A 26,671-nucleotide genomic window follows, 5' to 3' on the forward strand; every position below is an offset into this window, starting at 1 on the left:
CTGTCTATAAATCAGCAACTATGACTTCTCTTCCATCAACTACCCATGGTATATATTTCACATTTTGCTTACAAACAATATCTGAACATTGTTTTCTATTCTAATTTTTAATTTTAAAAAATATTTGTGTTGTTATCTCTGTGACCTGCATCTCTTTATGTCAGCATTGTCTGTCTGGAACTGACATCAAATTTGCTTAACATTCCCTGTTTTGCTCTCATTCCTGTAGTATTATTGTGCTTATATTTCTATCGATTTAGTGGACAGAGGTTGCCTTATGAAAGCAGATGCCTAGAGATACTGGTTGTAATGGTCACATGATAGTATTAGTGTAAGAGACCATCTAATCCATATCACTCATCTTACTAATTATGCAACTGAAATCCAAAGAATAGAAGAGAATTTTCACAAATCCCACAGTGATCTAGATGCTGGTCACCTGATGCAATGCAGTGTGATTGCTGTAACACTCTTCTACCTGGGGTGGATTAAAGCCATCGGGGGAAAGGGTCTTGAAGAAGACATTCTTCTGAGAGGGGCTTCCCTAACCAACTCTTAACCCACTTTGTTACCACAGGTACATCATTTTATTTTCTTACATGTCCGTTTTCTTTATAGGGCATCTGGAAAATATGGGTAATGATTCTCAGGAAGATAAAACATTTTAATAATGCTCTCAATAGGATTTGATGGGAATTTTAAGAGCCTTTTGACCTGCTCTGGATAGATTTTTCAAAAAGTAGAATGTAAGACACCACTTTTGTTCATTGTTGCCAATTATGATGCACATAAACAAGTGAAAGAAGGGCCATTGCAGTGAGAAGGATAATTACACACCCTAAGGCCAGTGCTACCTGTTAAACTGCTCACATCCAATTTGAGTTATTGTCTCACGGTGCCGTTTATACCAGTGTACACTTCCTTTCTATTTAGATGGAAAGTTACCTGTTAACTTTTCATTTATGCTGCCAAGGAAGGTTATATGTTTGGCTGTGATCTTAACTGAATCCAGTTTAAAAATCAATCCTCCAGGAAAACTCGGAGTAATTAAGAGTGCCACCATTATCTGTTTTTTGCACCAAACTCATACTCATCATTATGTGTGTTGAATATATAAATAATCTATTTTGAAATTTATATTTTATTTATTACATAGGAGGCCACAAAGTCTGGAAACAGAGGCCAATAAACAGCTTACTGATGTTAAATATTCTCTTTGTATCCAAACTGTATAATCAACCTGTAACTTTCATAGGGAGGTCACATCAAACTCTGTCATGTCACACCCATTACCTAGTGCACACACTGTGAATAGACAATATATTGGTATTGATGATGAAAACCTTCATGTGCTAATAATACTTTGTATTTGTATTCTTGATAACAATTATTAAGCAAGGAGAGTTAATGATATATTTTAGCCTGAATCCCCTATGTGAGAATAGAGCTAGTGCCATTCTTTGCATAGACCTGGAAAATTAGGTTCATATTAGGGGAAGCAGGAGCTTTCTAAGACCCTACTATACTCCAGTATTAGGGAAAGATTAGAAAGAAATACAAAAGAACTTCCAGATTTCTGTTCATCAGAACTGGCTTCCCTAATTAGCGACAACTTTATAGTTTTAAAGTATTACTATAGGCCTAAAATAAAAGTAAATACATAACTACTTCTTAGTGGTACGTTGAAGGGTATTGTTTGATGGCCTTGTGATTATTCAAGCTTTGACATCCATTTAGGAGAGAGAGAAAAGACCAGTCTAAGGACATTGTTTGCAAAGCACCCTACGCTTTTATTTCCGTTGCATAGGGTGGAATAGACAGTAATTACAGATAGACATGACCAAAGATTTCACATTTTGTGCTTCTCTTTAGTCACTCCATAACATCAGGGCACAATCACTCTTCATTTATGATTTTTGTGTGAACCTCGCGGCTCTTCACCCGCAGCTTGTTAACCTGGGACTCAGCGATGTCAGCCCGCTCCTCGGCCTCCTCCAGCTCGTGCTGGAGCTTGCGGAATTTAGATAGATTTGTATTGGATTGTTCCTCCTGAGAATAAAAATGGAATTGTAAGGAACCCATACTGTGCATCTTTCTAGACTGTATAAGCCTAAGGGGAGAACAGACTTGGCATCTACAAAGAAATTAAAATTCTTGTGTGCCTTGACCAAGAATCAAACTGGCAACCTTTTGGTGCGTGAAACAATGTCCAGCAAACTGAGTCACACTGACCGGAGCAAGGATGAATTTCTCTCTCTATTTTTTATTAACTCTCATCCAAGGATATTTTTCCATTGATTTTTAGAGAGGAGACTTGGCATCTACAAAGAAATTAAAATACTCAACAAGAAACATGATTGTCTTACCTTCTGGATTCTGCATATCATTGAAATTAACTTTATGATTTATTTTGGATTTGGTATCTCATAAATAATCACATCCATATTTTTGCAACCAAAACGTATTAAAAGATACATACCACAAGTAGAGCAAGAAAAAGTTTAAGAGCAGAGAAGGAGGCAAGAATATTGTCATGCTTGTTAATGCTTGCTATAAGATGATTGTTTGCACGAGTTAGATATTCTTTATCATATTAAGACTGAATTTCTTTAAAAAAAAAAAGATTTTTTTTAGAGAGAGAAACATCCATGTGAGAGCAGAACATCTAACAGCTGCCTCCTGCATGCCCCCTACTGGGGATCGAGCTCACAACCCATTGTGTGCCTTGACCAAGAATCAAACCGGCAACCTTTTGGTGCATGAAACAATGTCCAGCAAACTGAGTCACACTGACCAGAGCAAGGATGAATTTCTCTATTTTTTATTAACTCTCACCCGAGGATATTTTTCCATTGATTTTTAGAGAGATTGGAAGGGAGGGGAAGAGACAGAGAGAAGCATAAATGTGAGAGAGACACATTGCTTGCCTTCTGCACATGCCCCAACCAGGACCAGGATTGAGCCTACAACTGAGGTACATGCCCTTGATGGACACTCTATCCACTGAGCCAAACCAGCTAGGGCAAGGATGAATTTCTTAATAGTTTCTTTAACTTGAAAAATTGTTTAATTTCATGATATATTATTTTGTCACATTTTAATACAATCACTCAATTTTTTTTTCTCCTTTTCTGGATGTAATGATTCTATTGAGAGATTTCCCTAATATTAAATATTCCTTGCATTATAAGAATTGAACCTATTTAATCACTAATGGACAATATCCTGAATAAAGTAAGAGTTTTAGCCTTGCTGGCATGGCTCAGTGATTGAGTGTTGACCTATGAACCAGGAGGTCACCTTTGGTGCACATGCCCGAGTTTCGGGCTTGATCCCCAGTGGGGGGCATGCAGGAGGCAGCCAATCAGTGATTCTCTCTCATCATTGATGTTTCTATCTCTTTCTCCATCTCCCTTCCTCTCTGAAATCAATAAAAATATATTTTCTAAAAGTAAGGGTTTCCGCAGCTTAGTAATTTATTTTTACTATACAGTGGGGCCTTGACTTACGAGTTTAATTCGTTCCGAAACCGAGCTAGTTAACTCAAATTACTCTATCAACTCAATGCAAAAAATCGGCCAAGAGACAGCTGGTATCTCAAAAAACTCGTTAGTCGGGACACTCGTAAGTCAAGGCCCCACTGTAATTATATTCATTAGTAACACTGCCTTTAGTTTTCCCCCTCTTTCTCTCTTGGACAGGTTTTGGTATGAGGGTTATGTGAGCTTCTTAAAATAATTTGGGAATCTTTTCATATTTTTCCATGCTCTGCAACGGCTAACATAGCTTGGGGATTATCTGTTACTTGAAGTTTTGAAAGACTATCTGGAGCTGAGCTCATCTTCAGAAGTAATTCTGAAATAAATTCTTTAGCCAACTTACTAATTTATGTTCTTCTATAAAAATCACCAATTTCTTCTAGATTTCAACTTTGTTGACAGGTTTATATTTTACATTTTAAAAATGTAAACCTACTTATATGGTTTGTCTATCTCATTTCTAATGTTGAGAGTTTGTATTTTTTTCTCTTTTTCCTCAATTAAGCTAGATATAAGTGTATTTATTTTATTACTATTTTATTAACTCCCTAGAGACTATCAGATAGTACTGAAATTATCAAATTAGAATATAACACACTCTTGTTCATCAATTTCTACCTTTATTTTTATTAGTACTTCTTACTTTTATTATTATTTATAATTTCTTAATTGGACTGCCAGTTTGTTCATTTATTTTTATTTTATTCATAACAAAAGCATATGAAGCAATGACTTGTCCTCCAAGGACAGCTTTGACTATATTCTATAAGTTTGTGAAAATAGTATCTTCCTTGAAATATTATTTATAATGGACAACTATTCAGTAATTATGTTTTTGATTTCTGATTTAGCCCAAAATATTTAGGAAAGGTAGCTTCTTAATGTTTAAGCATTTGGGAATTTTTGTTTATATCTCTCATCACTTTACAATTTTATATGCTGTGGCGAGAAAATGTGGCCTGTATTATTTCTGTTCTGAAATTTTTTGAGATTTCTTTGTGGATTGAAAATTTACTTTTTAAATCAAGCTATTAACGTTATAAATAATGAGCAATAAGTATAAAAGGGCACAAAAGTTTTTAAGAAGTACATAGTCTCTACAAAGCAAATAGCTTATTTACTACAAGGAGTAGTAAATCTAATTATTTATTAACTTTTCTTAACCAGGGGACTTGTCTCCTCCCTTCTAGCTTAAGGATACTTACAGCTTCTTCGGCTTGTCTCTTGTAAGATTTCACCTTTGCCTGAAGTTTATCTACCAAATCCTGAAGCCTGAGAATATTTTTCCTATCTTCTTCCGTCTGAAAGAATAAAAAGCATAGAGTTTTACTTCTAAATAATATGGTTGTTATATCATTGCATATGAGCATTTCACGTATATATGGAGGAGAGCTTAGCTGATAAAAATTATTGCTGTACCTGGTAAGTGAGTTCCTTCACTCTCCTCTCATGTTTGCGCAGACCTTTGACGGATTCAACATTACGCTTTTGCTCACTTTCAACCTCTCCTTCCAGCTCACGCACCTGTGAATAAATAGGCTCTTAAGAACTGTGATCCAGTGAGGCATTGGGAGCAAATGGAAATAGATGTTGAGATACCCACTCTGGCCTCCAGTTTCTGGATCTGCTTCTTCCCGCCCTTCAGGGCCAGCTGCTCAGCCTCATCCAGACGGTGCTGCAGGTCCTTCACCGTCTGCTCCAGGTTCTTCTTCATCCGCTCCAGGTGGGCGCTGGTGTCCTGCTCCTTCTTCAGCTCCTCAGCCATCATGGCCGCCTAATTAGCAATAAAACATAATCAGTTGAGGGAGCTGAGATAGCACATCAGTCTGACCACCACTGCGTTGCCCTCTGCTCACATCAGTGATGGCCTTCTTGGCCTTATCTTCTGCGTTGCGAGCTTCCTGAACAATGTCTTCCATCTCTGCTTGTATTTGGGTAATGTCTGTCTCAAGCTTCTTCTTGGTGTTGATCAGGCTGGTGTTCTGTTTAAAAATAAGTTTTAATAAATTTAAATAAATTTAAATAAATTTAAATAAATAAATAAGTTTAAATAAATTTTTTATCATGTTACCTAAGAACTTAGTGGTAGCTATTTTTTTAATTCAGATAAAAATATGTAAGTCAAATGACCTTCAATATGATTTTGTTATGTGGTACAATTATATAAAATAGAAATATTAGAGAATATTCAGCATCTTCAAGTACATAGTTCATAATTAGGGCAAATATCTCTATAATTTTATAACTGCTATTTACCAATGAGACCATTCACAGGCATAAAATGATAACAGATATTCAAACATTCCATTTCTCCACAATAAAACTGTCAATACTGATAACTAGGGTCAATAAAGATGTTAACACAAAATAATATGAGTAGCCTTAGAATATTATAGGAAGAAAAAATAACGCAAAATAAAAGAGCAAAAGATTTCTCAATAATACAGTGGAAATTTGGTAGAAACATAAAACCTAGCTGTCAGATATAAATTTAAGCTTATATTTTCTGGGATATATACACATTTATTAAAGGCGAGTTCTTTGTGCTGAATCTCACCTGGGTGTGCAGGAGCTGGACACGCTCACTGGCATCCAGCAGCTCCTGTTCTGCGATTTTCCTGCTCCTCTCCGTCTGCTCCAGAGTGGCCCTCAGCTCCTCAATCTCAGCCTGCAGCAGGTTGGCTCTGCGCTCAACCATGGCCAGCTGCTCCTTCAGGTCCTCCTGGCCCCGGAGAGCATCATCCAGGTGTAGCTGGGTGTCCTGTGGATGAAGGATCATTGAGAGACCTTGTTCTCAGGGCTTCAGCCACCCCACCTGCTCTGGGGCCATCTCTTGACCCCATTTACCTTGAGAATGCCTTGTGTGTTCCTGTAGTTCTTCAGGGCCTCAGCAGCCATGCGGTTGGCATGGTTCAGCTGGATTTCCATTTCATTAAGGTCTCCCTCCATCTTCTTCTTGATCCTGATGGCATCATTCCTGCTCCTGATCTCAGCATCCAGCGAGCTCTGCATGGACTCCACCACTCTAATGTGGTTTCTCTTCATCTGGTCAATCTCCTCATCCTTTTCAGCAATTTTCCTGTCAATTTCAGACTTGACTTGGTTCAACTCCAGCTGGATGCGCAGGATCTTTCCCTCTTCATGTTCAAGAGATGCCTGAATGACAGCAAGGGTGACATTAGCGGGGAATGGAAACATTTGGAAGTTTTTTGCACACCTTTTCTTTCACAAATTTTGTGCTTTTTATCTTTCTATTCAATCTGTAGTGGATGGGCCTAATTCTTTTCTGAATTTATTTGTAATGCACACTTTGACCTGTACCTCTGCTTCCTCTAAAGCAGCCTGTAGTTCAGACTTTTCTTGTTCAATTTGCTTCTTTATTTTCTCCAGTTCATGGATACGTTTCCCTCCTTCTGCAATCTGCTCCGTGAGGTCAGAAATCTCCTCTGTTGTTTGGGTAAAAGACAGGTAGAGATTTGGTCAGACAGAGGACATAAGAGAAAGGTTTCTTCATCACTGAGAGTGAAAAGAACTCACGCTGCAAGTTTTTGTTCTCCCGTTTCAACGTTTCTAGCTGATCCAGGGATTCCTCGTAGGCGTTCTTCATCTTGAACAGCTCAGTGCCAAGAGAGCGGGCCTCCTTCTGGGAGGCCTCGAGTTCAGCATGGGCTTCCTCATACTTCTGTTTCCATTCTGCCAGGATCTGAAAAACCGAGAGTGGTTACGTGCTGTAAAGGATGGAGGGAAATAGTGGAGAGCAAAGGTGGCTGCAGAAATTACCTTGTCAAAGTTCCTCTGCTTCTTGTCCAGGGCTGCGCAGGCAGCATTAGATCTCTCCACATCAAGCATGAGGTCCTCCACCTCATTCTGTAATCGCTGCTTGGTCTTCTCAAGGGAGGCACACTTGGCGTTCACAGCTTCTACGTGTTCCTCGGCGTCCTGCAGACGCTGGGCCAGCTTCTTCCTTGAGGATTACACATATTTGTAGAGAGAAGTGAACCAAAACAAGAATTGTGAACTATTACCATACTGAAAGGTATTGGAAACTTTATATTAAAAATCTTCATATTAAAAATATCCATTCATTCATTGGACAGATATTGATGAGCTCCCTTTATGAGCCAGACACTGGGTACACGGCAGTGAACAGGATAGAAAAAGGTCCTTGTCTCATGAAGCTTCCAAACAAGTGAGAGAGAAGCAATAAGGAAGTGAAAAAATGCATAGTTACATTTGCTGATATAAGTGCAATGAAGGGGGAAAAAAGAGGAAGTGGTGAGCAACTATTCTAGGTAATCAGGGAAGGCTCCTTAGAGGAGGTAACATTTGAGTCAAAATCTAAAAGAAGTCAGAGTGTGAGCTGGAGGGAGGTTGGGGTATAGTATTCCAGACAGAGGGACCAGCAAGTTCAATGCCCTGAAGCAGCAATGAGCTTGTGTGCTTGACCAACAGCAATAAGTCCTAATTATCTGTCGTTCTTTATTTCCTTAACCAGATTTTAGACGAAGAGGGCAGAGATCATGTTTGTTTTATTCATTCTTCACAGAATGCCTGGCAAATAGCAGCTAATTAATGACCATTTGTGGGCTAATTCATGAATTCTTCAAAGATTGTAGCTTTCTGATTTAATATGCAAAGTATTTTGTACATTTTCTCATATCAGTGCACATACTTGGCCTCCTCCAGCTCCTCTGTGCGCTGGATGGCGTCCGTCTCGTATTTGGTCCTCCACTGGGCAACCTCGGTGTTGGCCTTGGACAGAGCCCTCTGTAGCTCAGCCTTGGATTCCTGCTCCTCCTCATACTGTTCCCGTAGAAGGTCACAGTCATGGCGGGCTGACTGCAGGGCATGGGCCAGGGCGTTCTTGGCCTGTGGAAATAGTTACATCTTCATTTTACTGGATATTTAAATGTTTATTAAGTTTCAAAATCTTTTAAAAGTTGATGTAATGGACTCCAATTAGAGTCAGATCATGGAGGGAAAAAATGAGTCTTATAATAATAGTTACCTTTATCTCCTCTTCAAGTTGCCTCTTTAATTCCTCAATTTGTTGAGTATATGCTTGTTTGCCCCTTGATAACTGAGACACCATCGCTTCTTTTTCATCTAGCTGACGTGAAAATTCACCTGAGAGGCAAAAGAAATAGCACCATTTTTTTAAGGGAAGAAAAATTTTGCAAGTATATATTAGAAATAAATTTTAACTCCCCCCCAATTGAGTGCTCAAGTGATTGAGATATTTATTGACATCTTCATGTGTAATGTTTATTTTCTGATGTTTATGGTGAAACATATTAATCTGAATGAATAAATACACCTTAAATATTTTTGTTTTCTCCATAATTAGTCTTTCAGGGTTATATGCTACTGTGTAAAACCTGGTGATAACTTTCAGAGAAGGGCGCTAACGTACCAAATTGTACCTAGTCCCATTTTATAAGACTTGTTAGAGACTGGGTTATCCATTGCCCTACTCGATATAGATAAAAAGAAGCTTGGTCTAAAATAGAAGCTCTGGACCCACATTGGAGTGTTTCCTAACCCCACACCCTCTCAATGTGGCCAAATACTCAAGGCCTCTCTGGAGCAGAACTTAATGCAGTCCTTTGAAGCCTCTATCTCCAACGTTGTCCCCAAGCGACCTTGCAAGTTTGAGAGTCTGAGCTGTTCAGTGAATCACCCGCTCTCAGTTGCTTTTATTAGGTTTTCACATCACCAAATCAGTTGTTTTTAACCACATCACCTCCACTGTTAGGCGGCATAGGAGAGGAGGGAGTTACCAGATTCAGTCTGCAAGCGGCCCCTCTGGGCGGTCAGGTCATTGATCAGCCGCTGATGCTCTTCTTCCTTTGATTTCAGTTCACTCACTTGGTCCTCTAGAGTGCGGCACATTTTCTCTAGGTTTCCCTGTGTGAGAAAAGCACAAAGGAAGAAATGAAGACATTTTCACCTAATTTAGCTGCAGCTACAATTTCTTCTGAAAAATATTTATTTTTACATATGAAATAAGTCAAATTCTCTTATATGTAATATGATATAGACAGTATATTTTATGCTGTCCTAAGTTGAAAATATACATTGGGATTTTTAAAAAGCTAATTGTGAAGCTCCATTCAATATTATAAAAAATTTCATGATTATGGTCTAAATTTAAGATTTTGTAAGAATTTTTGGTATATTTTCTAAAAGCATGTTCAATATTTCACTGCCTTTATGTTGCTTATTGGATAATTGAGAGTATTGGAGACCTAGAGAACACAGATGGTCTATGTTCAAAGTTGATGCTTTTATTCATTATTGGTATGATGGGGCAAATGTACTTAACTTCTTTGATTTCAGTTTCTTCAGATGTTCAGTAGAAATGATACAAACACTAATGTCTTTCTTACAAAACTCCTAGATTACTGCATAGAACAACTGTCATAATGTGTGTGACGTACCCTGTGCATTTATGACAGTGGTTCTCAACCTTCCTAATGCCGTGACCCTTTAATACAGTTCCTCATGTTGTGGTGACCCCCACCCATAAAATTATTTTCATTGCTACTTCATAACTGTAATGTTGCTACTGTTATGAATCGTAATGTAAATATCTGATATGCAGGATGTATTTAGGCGACCCCTGTGAAAGGGTCGTTCAATCCCCAAAGGGGTCTTGACCCACAGGTTGAGAACCGCTGCTTATAATGTGTACATAAAGGATTATTGTCGTTAACAACCAATTTTTCAGACTCTGTAGTACCTTGGCTTTAGAGACTATTTCTACGTTACTAGCGAGGTCATCGATCTCCATCTTCATCTCACTCTTCTCCTTCTCCAGTTTCTGCTTGACCCTCTGCAGGTTGTCTATCTGCTCCCCAAGTTCAGCCACACTGTCCGCGTGCTTCTTCCTCAGAGCAGCTGCCGTGGCTTCGTGCTGCAGGGTGGCCTCCTCCAGGTCCCTGCGCATTTTCTGGAACTCAGCCTCCCGCTTCTTGTTCATCTCAATCTGGGCTGAAGTTGCCCCACCAGCTTCCTCCAGCCGCTCGCTGATCTCCTCCAGTTCCCGGGAGAGGTCAGAGCGCTGCTTCTCTGCTTTGGCCCTAGAGGCCCTCTCTGCCTCGATTTCCTCCTCCAGCTCCTCAATGCGGGCCTGGGAGTGATGAAAAACACAAACTTAGCTTGTGTTAGTAATTTTATCATGTGGAAGGAATTCCACGGGTGGAAACCAGGTACTTACCTGTAACTCCTTGATCTTCTTCTGCAGCTGCATCCCAAGGGCCTGTTCATCTTCAATCTTGCTTTGCAGATTGCTCATTTCAAACTCTTTCCTTTTTGAAAAGTAGCAAAAGATTACAATTGAGTCCATATCCACTATTGGAAGCAAGTTCATAAGTAATTCTTTTATACTTACTTTTTTAACTTTTCATCAAGTTGTTGTTTTTCATTTTCAATGTCCATTATGGACTCTTGGGCCAACTTGAGGTCACCTTCAAGTTTCCTCTTAGCCCTTTCTAGGTCCATGCGAAGTTTCTTTTCTTGCTCTAAGGACCCTTCAAGCTAAACATAAATAATGTTGAGTCAAAAGGTTTGCTTAGCCTTTCTTTAAAAAAATAAATTATTTTCTTGGTAATCCTAGACTTACATCATCCACTTGCTGCTCTAGCTTGATTTTAGATTTGGTCAGGGTGTTGACTTTGTCCTCTTCTGCCTGCAGGTCATCCAGGGTCTGCTGGTGGGCCTCTTGGAGGGCCTTCTTCTCCTTGGTCAGCTTAGCTATGATTTCGTCCAGGCCTGCCATCTCTTCTGTGAGGTTTTTCACCTTAGGAAGTAAAAATACTTTGCATTACATGCTATATTTTGGTGAATTCAGTTTTGTGCTTGTATCCCATAATAATAAAAACAAGCTTTTCTTGTATATATTTCATACCTTGTTCTCTGTGGCATGCTTCTCCTTTTCAACCTTGGCCAGTGTCAGCTCAAGGTCATCGATGTCTTTCTTCAGTTCTGAACATTCGTCCTCCAGTTTCCTCTTCTTGGCCGTCAGCTCAGCATTGATCTCTTCCTCATCCTCAGCTCTCTCAGTCACCTCTTTGATTTTGGCTTCAAGCTGGATTTTGGTTTTGATCAGCTGGTCACATCTTTCCTCTGCATCAGCCAAGCTTTCAGCTTCCTTGATTTGGGAACAAAATAAAAATTGGGAAGAATAAATGAAATATTTCCAATGATAACAGTGTAAATTCCTGCTATTCTTTGAATTTAAACTTTTGTGAACCATCTGCTGTGTGCAATGCAGGATATTCTACATTGTGGAAAAAGCAAAATGTATCAGTTATTGTCTTGTGCCTTTAGTAGAGTATACACTTGTTCCTTGGTATCCGTGAGGGATTGGTTCTAGGACCCCCTCATGGGTACCAAAATCCACGGTTGCTCAAGTCATTTATATAAAATGGCATAGTATTTGCATATAACCTACAGATATCCTCCCATAGACTTCAGATCATCTCTAGATTACTTATAAAACAGATATAAGGTAAATGCTATATAAGTAGTTGATATACTATATTATTTAGGCAATAATGACAAAAAAAGTCTGTACATGTCAGTAGAAACACAATTATCACAGGCCTGTCTATATAGTACATGTCAGCAATAATATAACATTTTTCCTAATATTTTCAACTTACAGTTGGTTAAATTTGTAGATGAGGAACCCATGGATATGAAGGACCAACTGTATTCTACAATAGGTTAGAAAGCCTATCCCCTAAAAGCTACCATTAATTCAGAAAGCGATCAGTGACATAAAAGTTCAGAGAAGTTATATCAGAGATGGTTCTGTAAATGAAATGGAATTTAAGTTGGGCCTTGACAGATGAGTAGGATTTGGTTTTTAGAAATCAATTTATTGAGGGAAGGAGCAGGAAGAGAGAAGGCATTCCATCAGGAGACATTCGGGATGCAGCTGCTACTAGACTATTTCTCTTTGTGATACTGTAGGATGATCCTGATCATGCTCTAAATTCAAGTTGAGGCATAAAGTAATCAAGAAATTCCTGGCAATCTGCTATGTTAAGAAGGTTGGGGGTATACAGGAAATGCGAGAGGAATTGATATGCACATTTATCAGTGAGCCTCCATATCAGCCTTTGAGTACATAAAGAATAAAATGTGCTCCTTAGAGCCATGTGGTGGATATAGTGATGTAGGACAGATTCTAACTAATTCTTAAAGGACGAGAGAAAAATTCAGGAAAGATTTGAAGAGTGTGGGGGAAGAAAAACACCTCTTTTTCCTTCTGTAATCTAGAAGAAGGAGTCGTTACACCCCAAAACTTGACTAAAGAGAACAATCTTAACAGGAAAAACATATGATTTTGTGATGAGTAAATTATGCCAGACCAAATCAATTCAAACCAAGTGAAAGGCAGTCTTAAAAATCACGCATTAGGGTTGATGGAAGCATTTCTAAAATGATTGGTTCAGGAGTGAGCAGTGAGCAGGCTGGAGGGAGGAAAAGAGAGTTGGCGGCAGGCAGAGCAACTCGGTGCTGCTGCAGAAATCTGGGTATGACATGGTGGGCACTGACTGTGGAGGTGGACAGGAGAGAGAAAGTCTGAGTTTTGGAGATCAATAACAAGCAATAATTTAATAAAATTCGATGTAGAATATTGCAGTTGTCAGCTGTATGTATTGTGATTCACGATCCATGGACATCTAGAAGTTGAAGAAACTTTCAGAGAGAAAATCACTCTCTCCATGCTATCCTGCCCTTAATACTCTATTTGGGATAGTTTTATATGAAAATCACTTTTAAGAACTGTCTTCAAAGGAAAATAAGTCATAAATTCTATAGTTTTATGAAACTGCAAAATGGAAGACAACATTCTATCTCCATTCTACCTCATTGCCCCGGGGCTGGTGTGGGGGTGTTTATTGGGCAATAAAGGAATATTTGGACTTTATTAGTACAATCAGAATGCTTTCACTTTTTCCCTACAGTGTGTCTCTCATGCTGACTACCCAACTTAATGTTGCTCGTGAGCATATTTGTAGCATTTGTATCCTGATTAGCAGTACCCAGGATAATACCACTACTTACAGACTGAACTTGGAGCTGCAAGTCATTTTTTTCTTGCAGGAGTGACACCATCTTTTCTTCAAGTTCCTTCCTTTTTGCCTCTGACTTGGCAAGTTCTTCTTTGGTCTTCTCGAACTCTTCCTTCATGTTGGCCATCTCCTTCTCGGTCTCCGCACTCTTGAGGAGGGGCTTGATCTTGAAGAAGAGCTTCATCCAGGGCCAGTGCTTGACGTTCATGAAGGCGCGGATGTTGTACTGGATGCAGAATAATGCTTCTCTGAAATGACACAGAAATATCAGTGTAGACTGATGCAAATTGGATATTGTATGGATGATAAAATTAGATTAAATCTTGGCAGTGAGAGTTCGGGGTGCTGCCCCATTGTTTTCTCAACTATTTTCAAAAGCACAAATGAAAAACATTGATTTTGTGGTGTTGGTCCAGGACTTGCTCATCACTTATTCTCTAGTTCAGTGCTTCTCAAACTTGGCTGTACACAAAAATCATCTAAAGGGCTTGTTAAAACATTGGTTCCTGGACTCTATCCCCAGAAATTCAGATTCAGAAGATCTGAAGTGAAACCTAAACATTTGCATTTTTATCAAGTTTGCAAGAGATACTGATGATGCTGGTCCAAGGACCACCCTTTGAGGAGTATGGCTCTGCCTCAGCGCTCTCAGAGTTTTCTATGAGAACACCAGTAGGAGCAGGAAGGGCAACTAGCCTCTCAGGGATGTGAGACATGGGATAAACAGACTCATTAAAAACAGAATTTCTTTGAAATTCTCTGGTTTTATATTTTAATATTGTGTGAATTTTGCATTCTATTCTATAATATCACATTCGTTTTCATCTAAATTATTTTTAAAAATTAATTATCCTCATATTTAGGCAATTAACTGCCCAAATATATATCTAGAGGTTTATGATACGTATTATTTTTAATTAAATAGAATACAATAAACATATTAGCATAACTAGAGGTGATAGAAATAAAATTTGTTTTATGTAAATTCTTTATATATTTACACATACATACATATATGTATGGGTGTATAGATGACAAATAGAAAATGCACTTCTCACTGTGGGTCCTATTCATATGCATCCTGCAGTTTGAGATATCTGACTCTTTAGTCTTGAAACTGTCCCTGCATCATATTAGATCACTAGAAAACTATGTACCTGGTGACATTGTCTTAGCTTACTGAAGGGAAAATTTTCACAGATAAATGCCCTTAATATTTTAAATCATGATAGTTTGATAATAGAAATAATCAGATGGAAGAAGTTGTTTATGTGACTTCTTGTATAAAACCACTGTTGAAAATAACTGTCTGCTATGCAGTTCAATGTATCTTATTTAGTAATCCACCCAATAAATTCATTTAGAACCAAGTGCTAGGGCAAACTTTGTCTCTGTTTACTCACTGGTATATTTCCTCTTGTTGGTAAATTTTCATCTATATCTATATCCATATCCATATCCATATCCATATCTATATCTATATCTAATCTATACCCAAAACATTCAGCATGTATTCCATGTGATGATCTCTACCTAAGTCTTCTGGTACATGTATCTCTTCACTTCAGTGCAGGACTCAGAATCATTCCTTATTACTTTGGTCGCCTTATCATATCTGAGTCTTAACTGTAAGCCTCCTCAAATGTGTTTCTGAAGAAGGAAGACATGAATAAACAATATGTTTACATACCTTCTCTCCACCATCTTCCGGTACTCCACTCTTGCCAAGAACCCTCTGCACCTGGCCTGGGTTCGGGTAATCAGCTGGGCCAGCTTTTCATCTCGCATCTCCTCTAGGAGCCCCAGAAGACCAGCTTTGAAAAAGACCTGTGCATGAGCAGAGCTGTAGATCAGAAACTTTACATCAACTTCAAAGCGACAGGAATAGTGTCAGGTAGACTTCAGAGACTATTACCTTGGTGTGACCAAATCTATACTGAGTGTGGTCAATGTCGATGGATGCAAGGAGCTTCTCAGAGGCCTTCTTGCTGTCAATGAATTGTCCTTCAGGGATAGCACTTGCATTTAATACCTTGTATCTGTTAAAGTACATACAGCTTTTTAAAAAACTTGGTTTATTGATAATACTAGTAGTAACTAAGCATTAAATGATCCATTAAACAATCAAAGTTTCTGTTTTAAAGTTTATTATGCTATCTCGCTCACAGGAAGGACATTGAATATATGGATAGTCAATCTAGCATTGACTATTCTTATTCCATTTTACCTTCCTGCATAGTTGCAACTTTCTGCCTCACCAGACCTTGTTCTCATAAAAGGGTTCTATAATCTTATTCCCATTAAGGTATAGGTGTCTAATAAAATATAGCATGTTATCCTTGCTAGATGCATTTGCTTTTTAAGATCCTGAGTCTAAGAAAGCAAGGTTTAATGAGGAATCTGGTAGAAAGTTCTAGGTACACGGAACTGTTCTAATCACCTAAAATCAAACAGGAGTGCTTTAGGTCTTGGACACTGGAGTTCTCTGTCAGTTCCCCCAGATCAACTCCCTATAGCTGTTACTCAGCCTCTTGTCCACTTTGCCTTTATTTGATTCTCAAGATGGACTTATCTAGGGAGGAGAAAAGGGAGCTGAGGAGCTGTTATTGTGACATGATTCTGAAAAACTAGGAAATTAGTGTATGAGAGAAAAAGATGAAGATACAAAAGAAGTGACAGAAAATGACTTACTGATAGCTATATATGCGTGAGCAAGTTCCTAACTCAACCACTTAATAGCTATGTGACTTTGGGTAAGTAACTTAATGTCTTTTAGCTTCAGTTTATTCGTCTATAAAATGAGGTCCTGATAGTACTTCCTCTGCTGAGTTTTTATAAGCACTAAATGAGATAATCCAAATATATTAAGCACTCAAAATTATAGTATTCATAATTATCAAAGTTAAGGTATACATCTATGAGCTAACCCAGAAGCATGGTAAATTCTACGAAAAGTTTGCAGAGTACTTAAATATGTAGTCTGTGTTTATTTTAAAGGTGTTTTGAGGCATATGTTTTTTTACTTTTTGTGGAAAGTTAATATAACAACAAAAGCATATTTTCACTAAACTGTTTTGCCTGCATTAAATATATTTATGCTAAACTTTGAGATGCATCATTTAGGAGAGTCTGACCTCTGTTTGAAGTCTGCGTAAATGATTCTGCTTGGGAATCCCTTCCTACAGATGCGGATGCCTTCCAGCACACCGTTACACCTCAGCTGGTGCAGGACAAGTTCATGCTCCATGGCCCCTAAAAATAGATATTTATTCATTGAAGAGTTTGCTTAAAAGGAGGTATGGCCATCATGCCTTGTGCCTTCATTCTAGAACTTCTTACCAGGAGTTTTTGTCTCATTGGGGATGATACACCGCACAAAATGGGGATGGGTACTCCTGAGGTTGGTCATCAGCTTGTTCAAATTCTCCTGTAAAGTCAGGAAAAATCCTGTTATCTCAGACTTTAGACTAAGCATTTTGATGATGTCTATAAACTCAGTGTCTATGGTGGAGTTGAATGACCTACATGGAGCATTTTCACTTAAGGTAACACCTTGATATGCTTCTCCTGAGATGCAGTTTCTGCCTCAGTACTTCCTTCTCCACTTGAGTGGCCAAGAGTTACACACATAAAGAATCTGACACATGATGCTTTTTATTGTGGACAAGTACTGTCTGTCTTTCTACCCCCTGGTCACCCACATACATTCACAAGGCCATTGCCTTCCCATACTAGATGGTCACACTTTCTTCTCCTATACCCCATGGTTTTCCAAATAAGAAAATACAAGCCTGCACCACATTTGGACTTTTTTCTTATAAAAATGGTTCCCCATTTCCAATTATATCAATGTTTAGGGCATAAATTTTTTTTATAAAGGGAACAATTCTACCAGTTATATTTGAGAATTGACCAGATTAAGAACAAGGATACCGTATTACATTGCTTATAGGCTAGCTGTTAGATTTTCATTAGTCTTACTGATTATTTTGTCTCTCTGAGTACATGCCATTGCTTATTTTTGTGACTCAACTAAATTATGAATTAAAGAGTATTAAGTTTTATAAAATTTCCTATAAAATATTGTTTATTATTTGACTTAACATGAAAGATGAGCTAAAAATTTCTGAGTAATTTAAAGCTCTTCTCTCCAAAGCTAGATTAACACATGTCACTAGTTAATGTCAGCCCTTTTCTGAACATTTGTGAAAAGAAGACCCTTTGATTTGAACAGATTCCTAAAGTGGCTGGGGTGTGTCAAGAACAGTTTCTCCCTTACTCTGAAAAGGGCAGACACCGTCTGGAAAGAAGAGCCCTTCTTCTTACCACCTTTCTTGCCACCACCAGCTGCCTCTGGAGAAAGAATAAGAAAAGATGTCATTCAAATACAATTTTGAATCAACAGGGCTATTTCTTGCCTATTTGCTGATTTTTGTGCTGAAGTGAACATTTCTTGACACCACTAGGCTCTCTGTTGGACTCGAATGAATTGTTATGCCAACCATGTTTGCATCCACTTTTCTGTAATTTTATTTCATCACTAGGAAATGAAAGGAAGGGCATTTGTCTCACTGGATAGAGGACTCCTCAATATTAGGACACTTAGGGACACTATAACTTTAAAAATCATCAATAGAAGCTAGAATTGAGAGGCAGACGTTTGCCATTATATTGCCTTAAATATCCCCAGATACTCAATATCCAGCAGATGTGGAGGGAGAAGCAGGAGAGAATCATGGAAGCCAACGTTTTGCTATGGTTGAGATCCTGGCAGTTCCTCTCTGGCCCTTCTCGATAGGCCTCTGTCAGTGCTGGGGGGAGCCACAGGCTGTATTACAATACAGCCTCCTTACTCAAAACTTGGAGACACAATGGGTTTGGCCAGCAATTCTGGGAGGGCTCTGAGATCACCAGCCTCAATCTAGAACCGCATTTTGTAACACCCAGAGAACGTGTTAGATTTTTTTGAGCAGTACCTGCTTCAGCAGTTTGAGCCCCAGAGAAGAGGAAAGCTAAAGTTTTCAGTGAAGACTTCTGGTACAGCCCGACCACGGTCTCATTCAGGGGGTCCTTGTTCTTGTCAAGCCAGCCAGTAATGTTGTAGTCCACGGTGCCCGCGTAGTGCACCAGCGAGAAGTGGGCCTCAACCTTGCCTTTGACAACCTTGGGCTTCTGGAAGTTATTGGACTTTCCAAGATGCTGCTCATACAGCTTGTTCTTGAAGGAGGTGTCTGTGGCCTTGGGGAACATGCACTCCTCTTCCAGGATGGAGAAGATGCCCATAGGCTAGAAGCAGACCACACACACTTATAATTCTATTTAAATAATTTTCTCTGTGCATAGAATTCAAATAAGATGCAATGAATAATTTAATTGCCAGAAAATATGGTTTCTGAAATGTAAAAAAGACCTTCTCAATGAGCTCAATGCAGGCAGCCAGGTCCATCCCGAAGTCAATGAACTCCCACTCGATGCCTTCCTTCTTGTACTCCTCCTGCTCCAGCACGAACATGTGGTGGTTGAAAAACTGTTGCAGTTTCTCGTTGGTGAAGTTGATGCACAGCTGCTCCAGGCTGTTGAACTAAATAAATAGATGTGTTTACTCTCCTCTTTCGACATATAGGGCTTTTTAATTTAAAAATATATGTCAAATAGCCTTTAAAAATCATTGGGGGCCTGAGCAGTCAAATGTTTTCTCTTCTACCATTTATGCACAACCCTAAATCATTGTTCATACACTTTCCTGCACTGGCATAAGTCTACTCAGGTATTTTTCTGACTTCCTACTTAATCATTCATGTGTATTTGCATTAATTTTCACATTTTCTGTTGACTCTTTTAAAAGATAATGTGTGAGCCCTTGGCAGCTGGCAGAGAGGATTTCTGCTGTCTGCACATCCTGGTCAGCATTACAGTGAGCAGTGATTGCCACCCACATTCTTCTTTAATCTGAAGTGAAATAAAAATCAAGATACCAAATATTATGGACAGTATGTTAACTCACACTTGTATTTCATTAAATGCCAAAACATTAATATTAGCTAGATATAAATAGTGGAATGAATGTGGAATCCTTTTCCTAGATCTTCCATATTATCTGCAATGCCCAAGTTTTACTTTAAGAATTTGAATGAAAAATATGAACTTCTTCAAAACTATAAACCAGAAAGATTTGTTTCATATTCACATATGAATCTTTATCCCATGATAGTACATTCATGAGAATTAAAAGTTAATTGCAAAGAGTTTGGGTTTTTTAAAATATATATTTTTATTGATTTCAGAGAGGAAGGGAGAGGGAAAGAAAGATAGAAACATCAATGATGAGAGAGAATCATTGATTGGCTGCCTCCTGCCTGTGCCCTTGACCGGAATCAAACCCTGTACCCTTCAGTCCGCAGGCCTATGCTCAATCCACTGAGCCAAACTGGCAAGGGCTGCATTGAGTTTATTGATGCTTACTCTAAATTTCTAACCTTTTCTCAGACCTTATTATCTGCCTTATTTTTCCACCATATATTCAGGGCATATTAGGTGTTGCATAGGTTAAACTCATTTTGCCTTGTCAGATTTTTAGAGTGCCCCCTGACACTACACCATGCTGGTATCTGACTCCCTTTGGGCCATGGAGCAAGTTAAAGAGTTGTCATAAGGGCATTATTTCTCATAAAGTAAAATCGCCACTACAGTAAATGATGAAGAGCTGCCCAATCACACTCTTTTAAGTCTTAGCATAATTTTTTGACAACTTAAGAAAAGGTTATTATATTCACAGGTTTCTTCCTGTTGATATTTCTATTGCCTTAATATAAAATCCCAATAACCAACCAGCTCTCAACTCACATCAAAGATCTCAAAGCCAGCAATGTCCAAGACCCCAATGAAGTACTGCCTGGGCTGCTTGGTGTCCAGCTGCTGGTTGATGCGGGTGACCATCCACAGGAACATCTTCTCATAGACGGCTTTGGCCAGAGCACCCACTGCATTGATCACCTTGAAAGACAAAGATATATTGAGGTTATTAGAGGACTGTAAAATTCTTGCATCCCTGACAGTGCATTTGAATTGTGCACCTACCTGCTCTACAGTCTGGCCTTTGGTGACATACTCGTTGCCGACCTTGACCCTAGGGTAGCAAAGGGCTTTGAGCAGGTCAGCAGAGTTCAGACCCTGGAGATAGGCTGCCTTGTCAGCAACTGTAGAGACACAATTCAGGTACCCAACATGACCTACTGTGCACCCCACTGTTCATGGAGTGTGAATCACTATAGAAAGTCTGTGCAGGAGTACATTTCTTTATGTCCACCAGAAGTTCAGTTGTAAAGGAGACATGAGTTTGGAATGGGCTTTTTTTGCCTAAATTCTCCTGTTAAACCCAGATGGAACTACATTTTGTACCTTCAGTGCCGTCTGGCTCAGCTTGCTCCTCACGCTGCTTTTGCTTGAATTTCATGTTCCCATAATGCATTACTGCCCCTGTGAGCTTATAGATGGAAACTCTTTCATCAGCAGAGAAGCCCAGGATGTCAATGGCACTCTACCAGGAGAAATGAGAGGATAAAGATTAGGGCAGAAGAGACTAACTTATTTAGGAGAATTTATACTATATACTTATCACACCTACAGTAGGTTGCTATTGTCATTCCCATGCATAATGTAGTTTTAAAAACCTGCATGTGTAACTTACATCCGTGGCTATCAACTCTTCTTGGTCATCAATGCTGGGGACTGTGATCTCCCCTTGACTGACAAAGGCATAGTCATATGGGTTCGTGGTGATCAGGAGCATTTCTGGGTACATAGAATTCAGGAGATACATTGTACATTACAGGTTGTTGTTAATAAAAAAGATTAACTTTCATCTGTGAATTTAAGATATTTCTTACCAATCAGTTCTGGCTTCTTGTTAGACATGATCTGATAAAAAATATGATAGCTTCTTTCCGCCTTTAGCTGGAAAGTAACTCTGGACTTCTCCAGAAGATCTGCAGTGGAAAGTAGATATTAGATTGGAGGGAAATTGTAAAGTTCCTGGGGTGATTTGGCATTATGGTCATCAGTTATATTTTATTGGCCCCTTGAGATTTCAGCTGAATGTTCCCATGAGGTACCACATAGTACATCTCTATAATGGCAGTTGCTCTTGTATCTCTAGAAAGAAACTAAAGCTTGCTAGCCCAAGGCATATTCATTTCTCATACAGAAGATGCCGGATGCATGAAATATAATAGATTCTCTAACTCCTCCTCCCCAGGGTCTCTTCTCACTTTATAATAGAGGGAATACTAAAAGTGAAATTTATCAAGGCTCAGACTTGGAAGTAATTGCACACACTCAACCCAGAGTGTTCATTTCTTTTTCTTAGAAAATTTTGAGGTCAATTCTGATGCTGAAATAATTTAGACAAGCCTAACAGCTCCTGGCAGTTCCTAAAGAATCAGTAGCTCATGACTGACGTGGATAAAGCACACGGTGGACTTTGGGTGAGGATGGCATTAACTGTGGGCATGTTTGGCAGAAGAATGGTGTTAAACAGGCTCCAGGCTCATCAGAAGCTGCATGATATTCCCCCCAAGCCATCATTCTTGGATTCTATTTAGGAGGTCCTGTTACTCACATGTTTCAATATCAGCAGAAGCCAGTTTCCCTGTGGTACTAAAGTGGATCCTGATGAATTTACCCTTGAAAGTAAAAAAGATGTTATGTGAAAAGCTTGAAGCACACAAGAAAGATGAGATTGAAATGAAAATTCAGACATGCTTTCTCTGGCATTTAAAGGCTGAGAAAACCCCTCTGTGACCAAGACACTTACAAAGCGAGAAGAGTTGTCATTCCTCACAGTCTTGGCATTGCCAAAGGCCTCCAGCAGGGGGTTGGCACTGATGATTTGATCTTCCAGTGTCCCCTGCAAAGGCAAGCGCAGTGCTCACATCTGAGGCTCCCCACTTCCTGAGAGCCCAGTCAGTCTTGATTCTGACTGTGGTATTGGACTCACCTGCATTTTGCCAGAAGTAGTTTCCTCCTTTTTCTTCTCCCCAGTAACTGCAATTGTTGCAAAGTACTGGATGACACGCTTGGTGTTCACAGTCTTCCCTGCACCAGATTCTCCGCTGTCAAATAGTAACTAAGTCAAAAGAGGTCCCAAAGCTGGCAGCTATTGCAGCCAAGAAAAGAAAGCATAAACCTACTTACGTGATCAGGATTGACTGATTCTCTCGGTCTACAAAAGAGAAATTATAGTCATTTAGAACTCTTCTCTCATATATTTGTAACTGGCAAGTAAAGTAAAATGTAATGACCCTAGTGTTACTTTCAGCTATCGCTAGGGCTTGATGGGCTTGAGGTCTATTCCCTTTTTTAGTCTCTTCTCTTTTGCTCTGTAGGGCACCCCTCACCTCCCACCCAATTTATCATACATATAACCATTTAAACAGAACACTGCTGGGAAGCAGCAGGCTAGTTAAATACTCTATCACTAAACATCAAAAGTGGGCTTGGGTCTTCAGTTGGATTTAGATGACAAGTTATTGACTCATTTATTGTAGGTAGAAGAAGTAATGAAAAATAGGTGTTGAAGATATTTTAGCTTGTGAAAAGGAATAACTATAGTAAACATGGTAACTTTGGAAGTAATCATGGCTTTGGTCATTTTTTTAGGGAAAGGTAAAAGTTAGTTTTCATGTTTTACTCTGCCTAAGGAGGACTTCTCTAAGCTCTTTCCCCAAGGTGTATAGTACTAAGGAGTGGTCTAGCTGAGACAATATTCTAGGAAGAAGATTCATGGTGTAACTGTTTTTATACCAGAAACACCTTAAAATCTGGAATGTGTTTGCGTTGGTTCTAGGAGAAGGGCAATAGCATTTATGCCATCCTTAATGTAAAGAGTCTGTTCATTAGTCCTAACTGTAGATATGAGGATAAGACCAGAGAGGCAAATTTTATTCTTCTGTTTTTTAACTCTTGGTAATAGAAACACAGTGTGTTTGTGTGAGTGTGTGTGTGTGTGTGTGTGTGTGATTACATATATGTAGATATGTTCATATTTTTGCTCAAGCTCATTTAGTGTCTGAGTCATTCAAAAGTTAATTATCTAACTATGGCCAACATCTTTTGATTTTCAAAAGTTTAATGGATCATTAGCAATTATGGAATAGTAGGGATTGCAAGTCATCTTTTACGCTCTCTCCTTCCTGGACCGTCTCTCTCATAAACACATCAACCTCAACTGAAGGGGACCATCTCAAAGAGTGTTGAGATGTTAGAGCTTCTTCCTCCCATGGTTCTGCTCTAAAAAGATGCACATGTATAGCATTCAGCTCACCAGTCAGCATGAACTGATAGGCGTTGTCAGAGATGGAGAAGATGTGGGGTGGGGCCTCCTGGCGCTTTTTGCCTCGGTAGGCACCCACCACCTCGGGGTTATACACCGGCAGCCACTTGTAGGGGTTGACGGTGACACAGAAGAGGCCCGAGTAGGTCTGTGCAAGGGAATAAGAAAGAAGAACTACTCAAAGGCTTTTTCCATTATTTGTACAATTCACTTATTAAATGAATTTTAACTAAAAGGAGCACTTAAGTAAAATGCTGATGCCATTCTTCTTCAAGACGTCAGCGTGAAAACTAGTTAGAAGGTTCAACAATAGGATAGCAAACTTTTGAGGGAAGGGACCACAATTTAAATTTATTCCCGTTGGAATTTATCGGTGATTTTCACATAGCAGAAGCTCCAAAAAGATTTTTTATGTGTAATATGAGACATTCTTACTGTACTTTAGGAAAGAAGGATATATCTCTTTTATAACATTAAGATAGTTCAAATTCATAAAAACATAAATTTGGACACAACCTAAGTACCCAACCATACAGGAATGATTAGGTGAAATAGGCTAAATCTTCTTAAGACAATATATTACAGGCCTTTAAAAAGGTAAATAATTAAACCAAACAGAAAATGATGTAAATGCATCATGATTACGGTAGGATGATTTTCAAATCTTTGACAACTGATCAGGACAGGCATCCCCCCTCCCCGAAACAATGGATGCTGACTGAACACCAGGTTTGTTTGCATAGTGTGTCCAGCTGAACATCAGCACTGACTAACCTATACCAAATACAGTGTAGCATAACTTCAGCTGGAAATCGGTACTGAGTGTGTGTTATATGTCAGGTGTCTGTGAGGCACCAGGAATGAAGCCTAAATAAGATGATGTTCCTTGAGGAAGTCGCAGATGGTCAAAAAACATGGTCAGTGTTATTGCAGGGACAGAAACAACAGGACAGAAAATGCAACTCTGCCTGGGAAGTTGGAAAGGTTTCATCAAGACATTCCACATAGAAGGGTTGAAAAGGCATAGACACATCGCTGTTATTTAGGAGGAGTGAAAATGAGTGAAATTTGGTCTTTAAAGGCATTATGTTTAAGTGCTATAACATAAGTTTATCTTTTCTCTCTGGATGATTTTGCTGCTGGAATAAGGGAGGGTTGAAATGGAGGCATGTGGTTGAGATATGAGCAGCTGCTCCAAGATTTGTTTAAAGGATCTGCTGCAAACTCAGTGTGTGGACAATGGCCATGCCCAGCTTGGGATGAGAAGATAGGATAAAGTGCCAGCTGTTGGCTTGTGCCTCCCAATAGCAATAGCGACCCTTTTAACTAGTTCCACTACTAGTGAAAGCACAATGGGTCACTATCTGTGACCCATTCATACTACAGTGAGAGCAATGGGCTGGGGTCCAAGTGATGACCACTCGGGAGAGGGCACTCACGTAGATCATCCAGGCTGCATAGCGCTCTTTGAGGTTGTACAGCACAGCGGGCTCGTGCAGGTGGGTCATCATGGCCATGTCCTCGATCTTGTCATATTTGGGAGGGTTCATGGGGTACACTTGGTCATCTTTCACTGTCAGAGTCTGGTGAACAGAAAAGATAACTTTATGTCAACTGAGTGACCAAACAAAAAAATCAATTAAATGTCAGCTCCTGGGACTCAACTCACCGCTCCCGCTTCAGTCTTCACGGTCACTTTCCCGCTCTCTCTGCTCTGGATAGTCCCTTTGACAAAGGACTCCTTGGGCTCCACCACAAAGACAGATGTCTTGGCATCAAAGGGCCTATTCTGGGCCTCAATGCGCTCCTTTTCAGACTTTCGGAGGTAAGGAGCAGCCTCCCCAAAAGCAGCCATCTCCTGGTCGGCCGAACTCATGGCTGCGGGACTCTGGGGCCCTAAAGGAGGAGAGGAAACGTCACCCTAGAGGTAGATGCTGCCCTGTCAGGCAGATCAATAAATCTCTGCATTGATGATATCTCAAGAGCCCCGTGAGAAACCCCACCAAGCGCGTCCACCGGACACTGTGCTCTAGTTACTGAAACAAACATAATCACAAAGACTCAAATGCATCTGGGGTCCCTGTGCACCCAACGCCGAACGTGCGGCTTTACATCCATTATCTCCTTTTATTCTTCGAGACTGGCATTCTACTCAGGGAGCTGGGTGGTAGGCTCAGCAGCTGCCGAGGAGCTCGTGGCCTTGGCTAAGGCACTTAACCTTTCTGAGCCTCGGTGTCTCCATCTGTAGAATAGGGACTACGATATCTTGCCTTTTTAAAAATATATATATATTTTGCCTTGACCAGTTTGGCTCAGTGGATGGAGCGTCGGCCTGCAGACTCAAGGGTCCCAGGTTCGATTCCGGTCAGGGGCATGTACCTTGGTTGTGGGCACGTCCCCAGTGGGGGGTGTGCAGGAGGCAGCTGATCTATGTTTCTCTCTCATCAATATTTTTAACTCTCTTTCCCTCTCCCTTCCTCTCTGTAGAAAATCAATAAAATATATTTTTAAAAAATATATATATGTATATTTTATTGATTTTTTACAGAGAGGAAGGGAGAGGGAAAGAGAGTTAAAAACATCGATGAGAGAGAAACATTGATCAGCAGCCTCCTGCACACCTCCTACATGTGCCCACAACCAAGGTACATGCCCGTGACCGGAATCGAACCCAGGACCCTTCAGTGCACAGGCCAATGCTCTATCCACCGAGC

At 39.6% G+C, this 26,671-nt stretch overlaps 1 protein-coding gene across 1 annotated transcript; it reads right to left on the reverse strand.

Moving 5' to 3' along the window:
- Positions 1-1,766: 1,766 nt before the first annotated feature.
- On the reverse strand, positions 1,767-25,853 carry LOC102259746 (myosin-2). Its single transcript, XM_005878818.2, has 38 exons — positions 25,627-25,853; positions 25,397-25,540; positions 23,949-24,105; positions 22,820-22,847; positions 22,623-22,737; positions 22,440-22,532; positions 22,245-22,308; positions 21,514-21,612; positions 21,315-21,418; positions 21,026-21,164; positions 20,705-20,823; positions 20,471-20,620; positions 19,038-19,208; positions 18,604-18,913; positions 17,907-17,980; positions 16,967-17,054; positions 16,762-16,879; positions 15,543-15,666; positions 15,318-15,454; positions 13,620-13,875; positions 11,449-11,691; positions 11,164-11,340; positions 10,933-11,078; positions 10,759-10,849; positions 10,282-10,671; positions 9,320-9,446; positions 8,548-8,666; positions 8,212-8,408; positions 7,320-7,503; positions 7,077-7,242; positions 6,861-6,985; positions 6,387-6,695; positions 6,097-6,300; positions 5,396-5,521; positions 5,143-5,313; positions 4,959-5,063; positions 4,745-4,840; positions 1,767-2,049 (listed from the first exon to the last, which is right to left on the reverse strand). Exons 1-38 carry the CDS (start codon positions 25,831-25,833, stop codon positions 1,897-1,899), a joined length of 5,826 nt encoding a protein of 1,941 aa, XP_005878880.1. The 5' UTR covers positions 25,834-25,853; the 3' UTR covers positions 1,767-1,896.
- Between the last annotated feature and the right edge of the window lie 818 nt (positions 25,854-26,671).

Source organism: Myotis brandtii, unplaced genomic scaffold, assembly GCF_000412655.1.
Source record: "Myotis brandtii unplaced genomic scaffold, ASM41265v1 scaffold573, whole genome shotgun sequence".
NCBI lineage: Eukaryota > Metazoa > Chordata > Mammalia > Chiroptera > Vespertilionidae > Myotis > Myotis brandtii.

What these genes read in the sequence shown, in the direction of transcription:
- LOC102259746 (XM_005878818.2), bottom strand. Translation starts at nt 25,833, where the DNA reads ATGAGTTCGGCCGACCAGGAGATGGCTGCTTTTGGGGAGGCTGCTCCT. An exon ending in ATGCAGCCTGGATGATCTAC is followed by an intron (nt 24,106 to 25,396) that starts GTGAGTGCCCTC and finishes TCCCTTGCACAG; the next exon opens with ACCTACTCGGGCCTCTTCTG. An exon ending in TTCTGCTGATATTGAAACAT is followed by an intron (nt 21,613 to 22,244) that starts GTGAGTAACAGG and finishes TTTCCACTGCAG; the next exon opens with ATCTTCTGGAGAAGTCCAGA.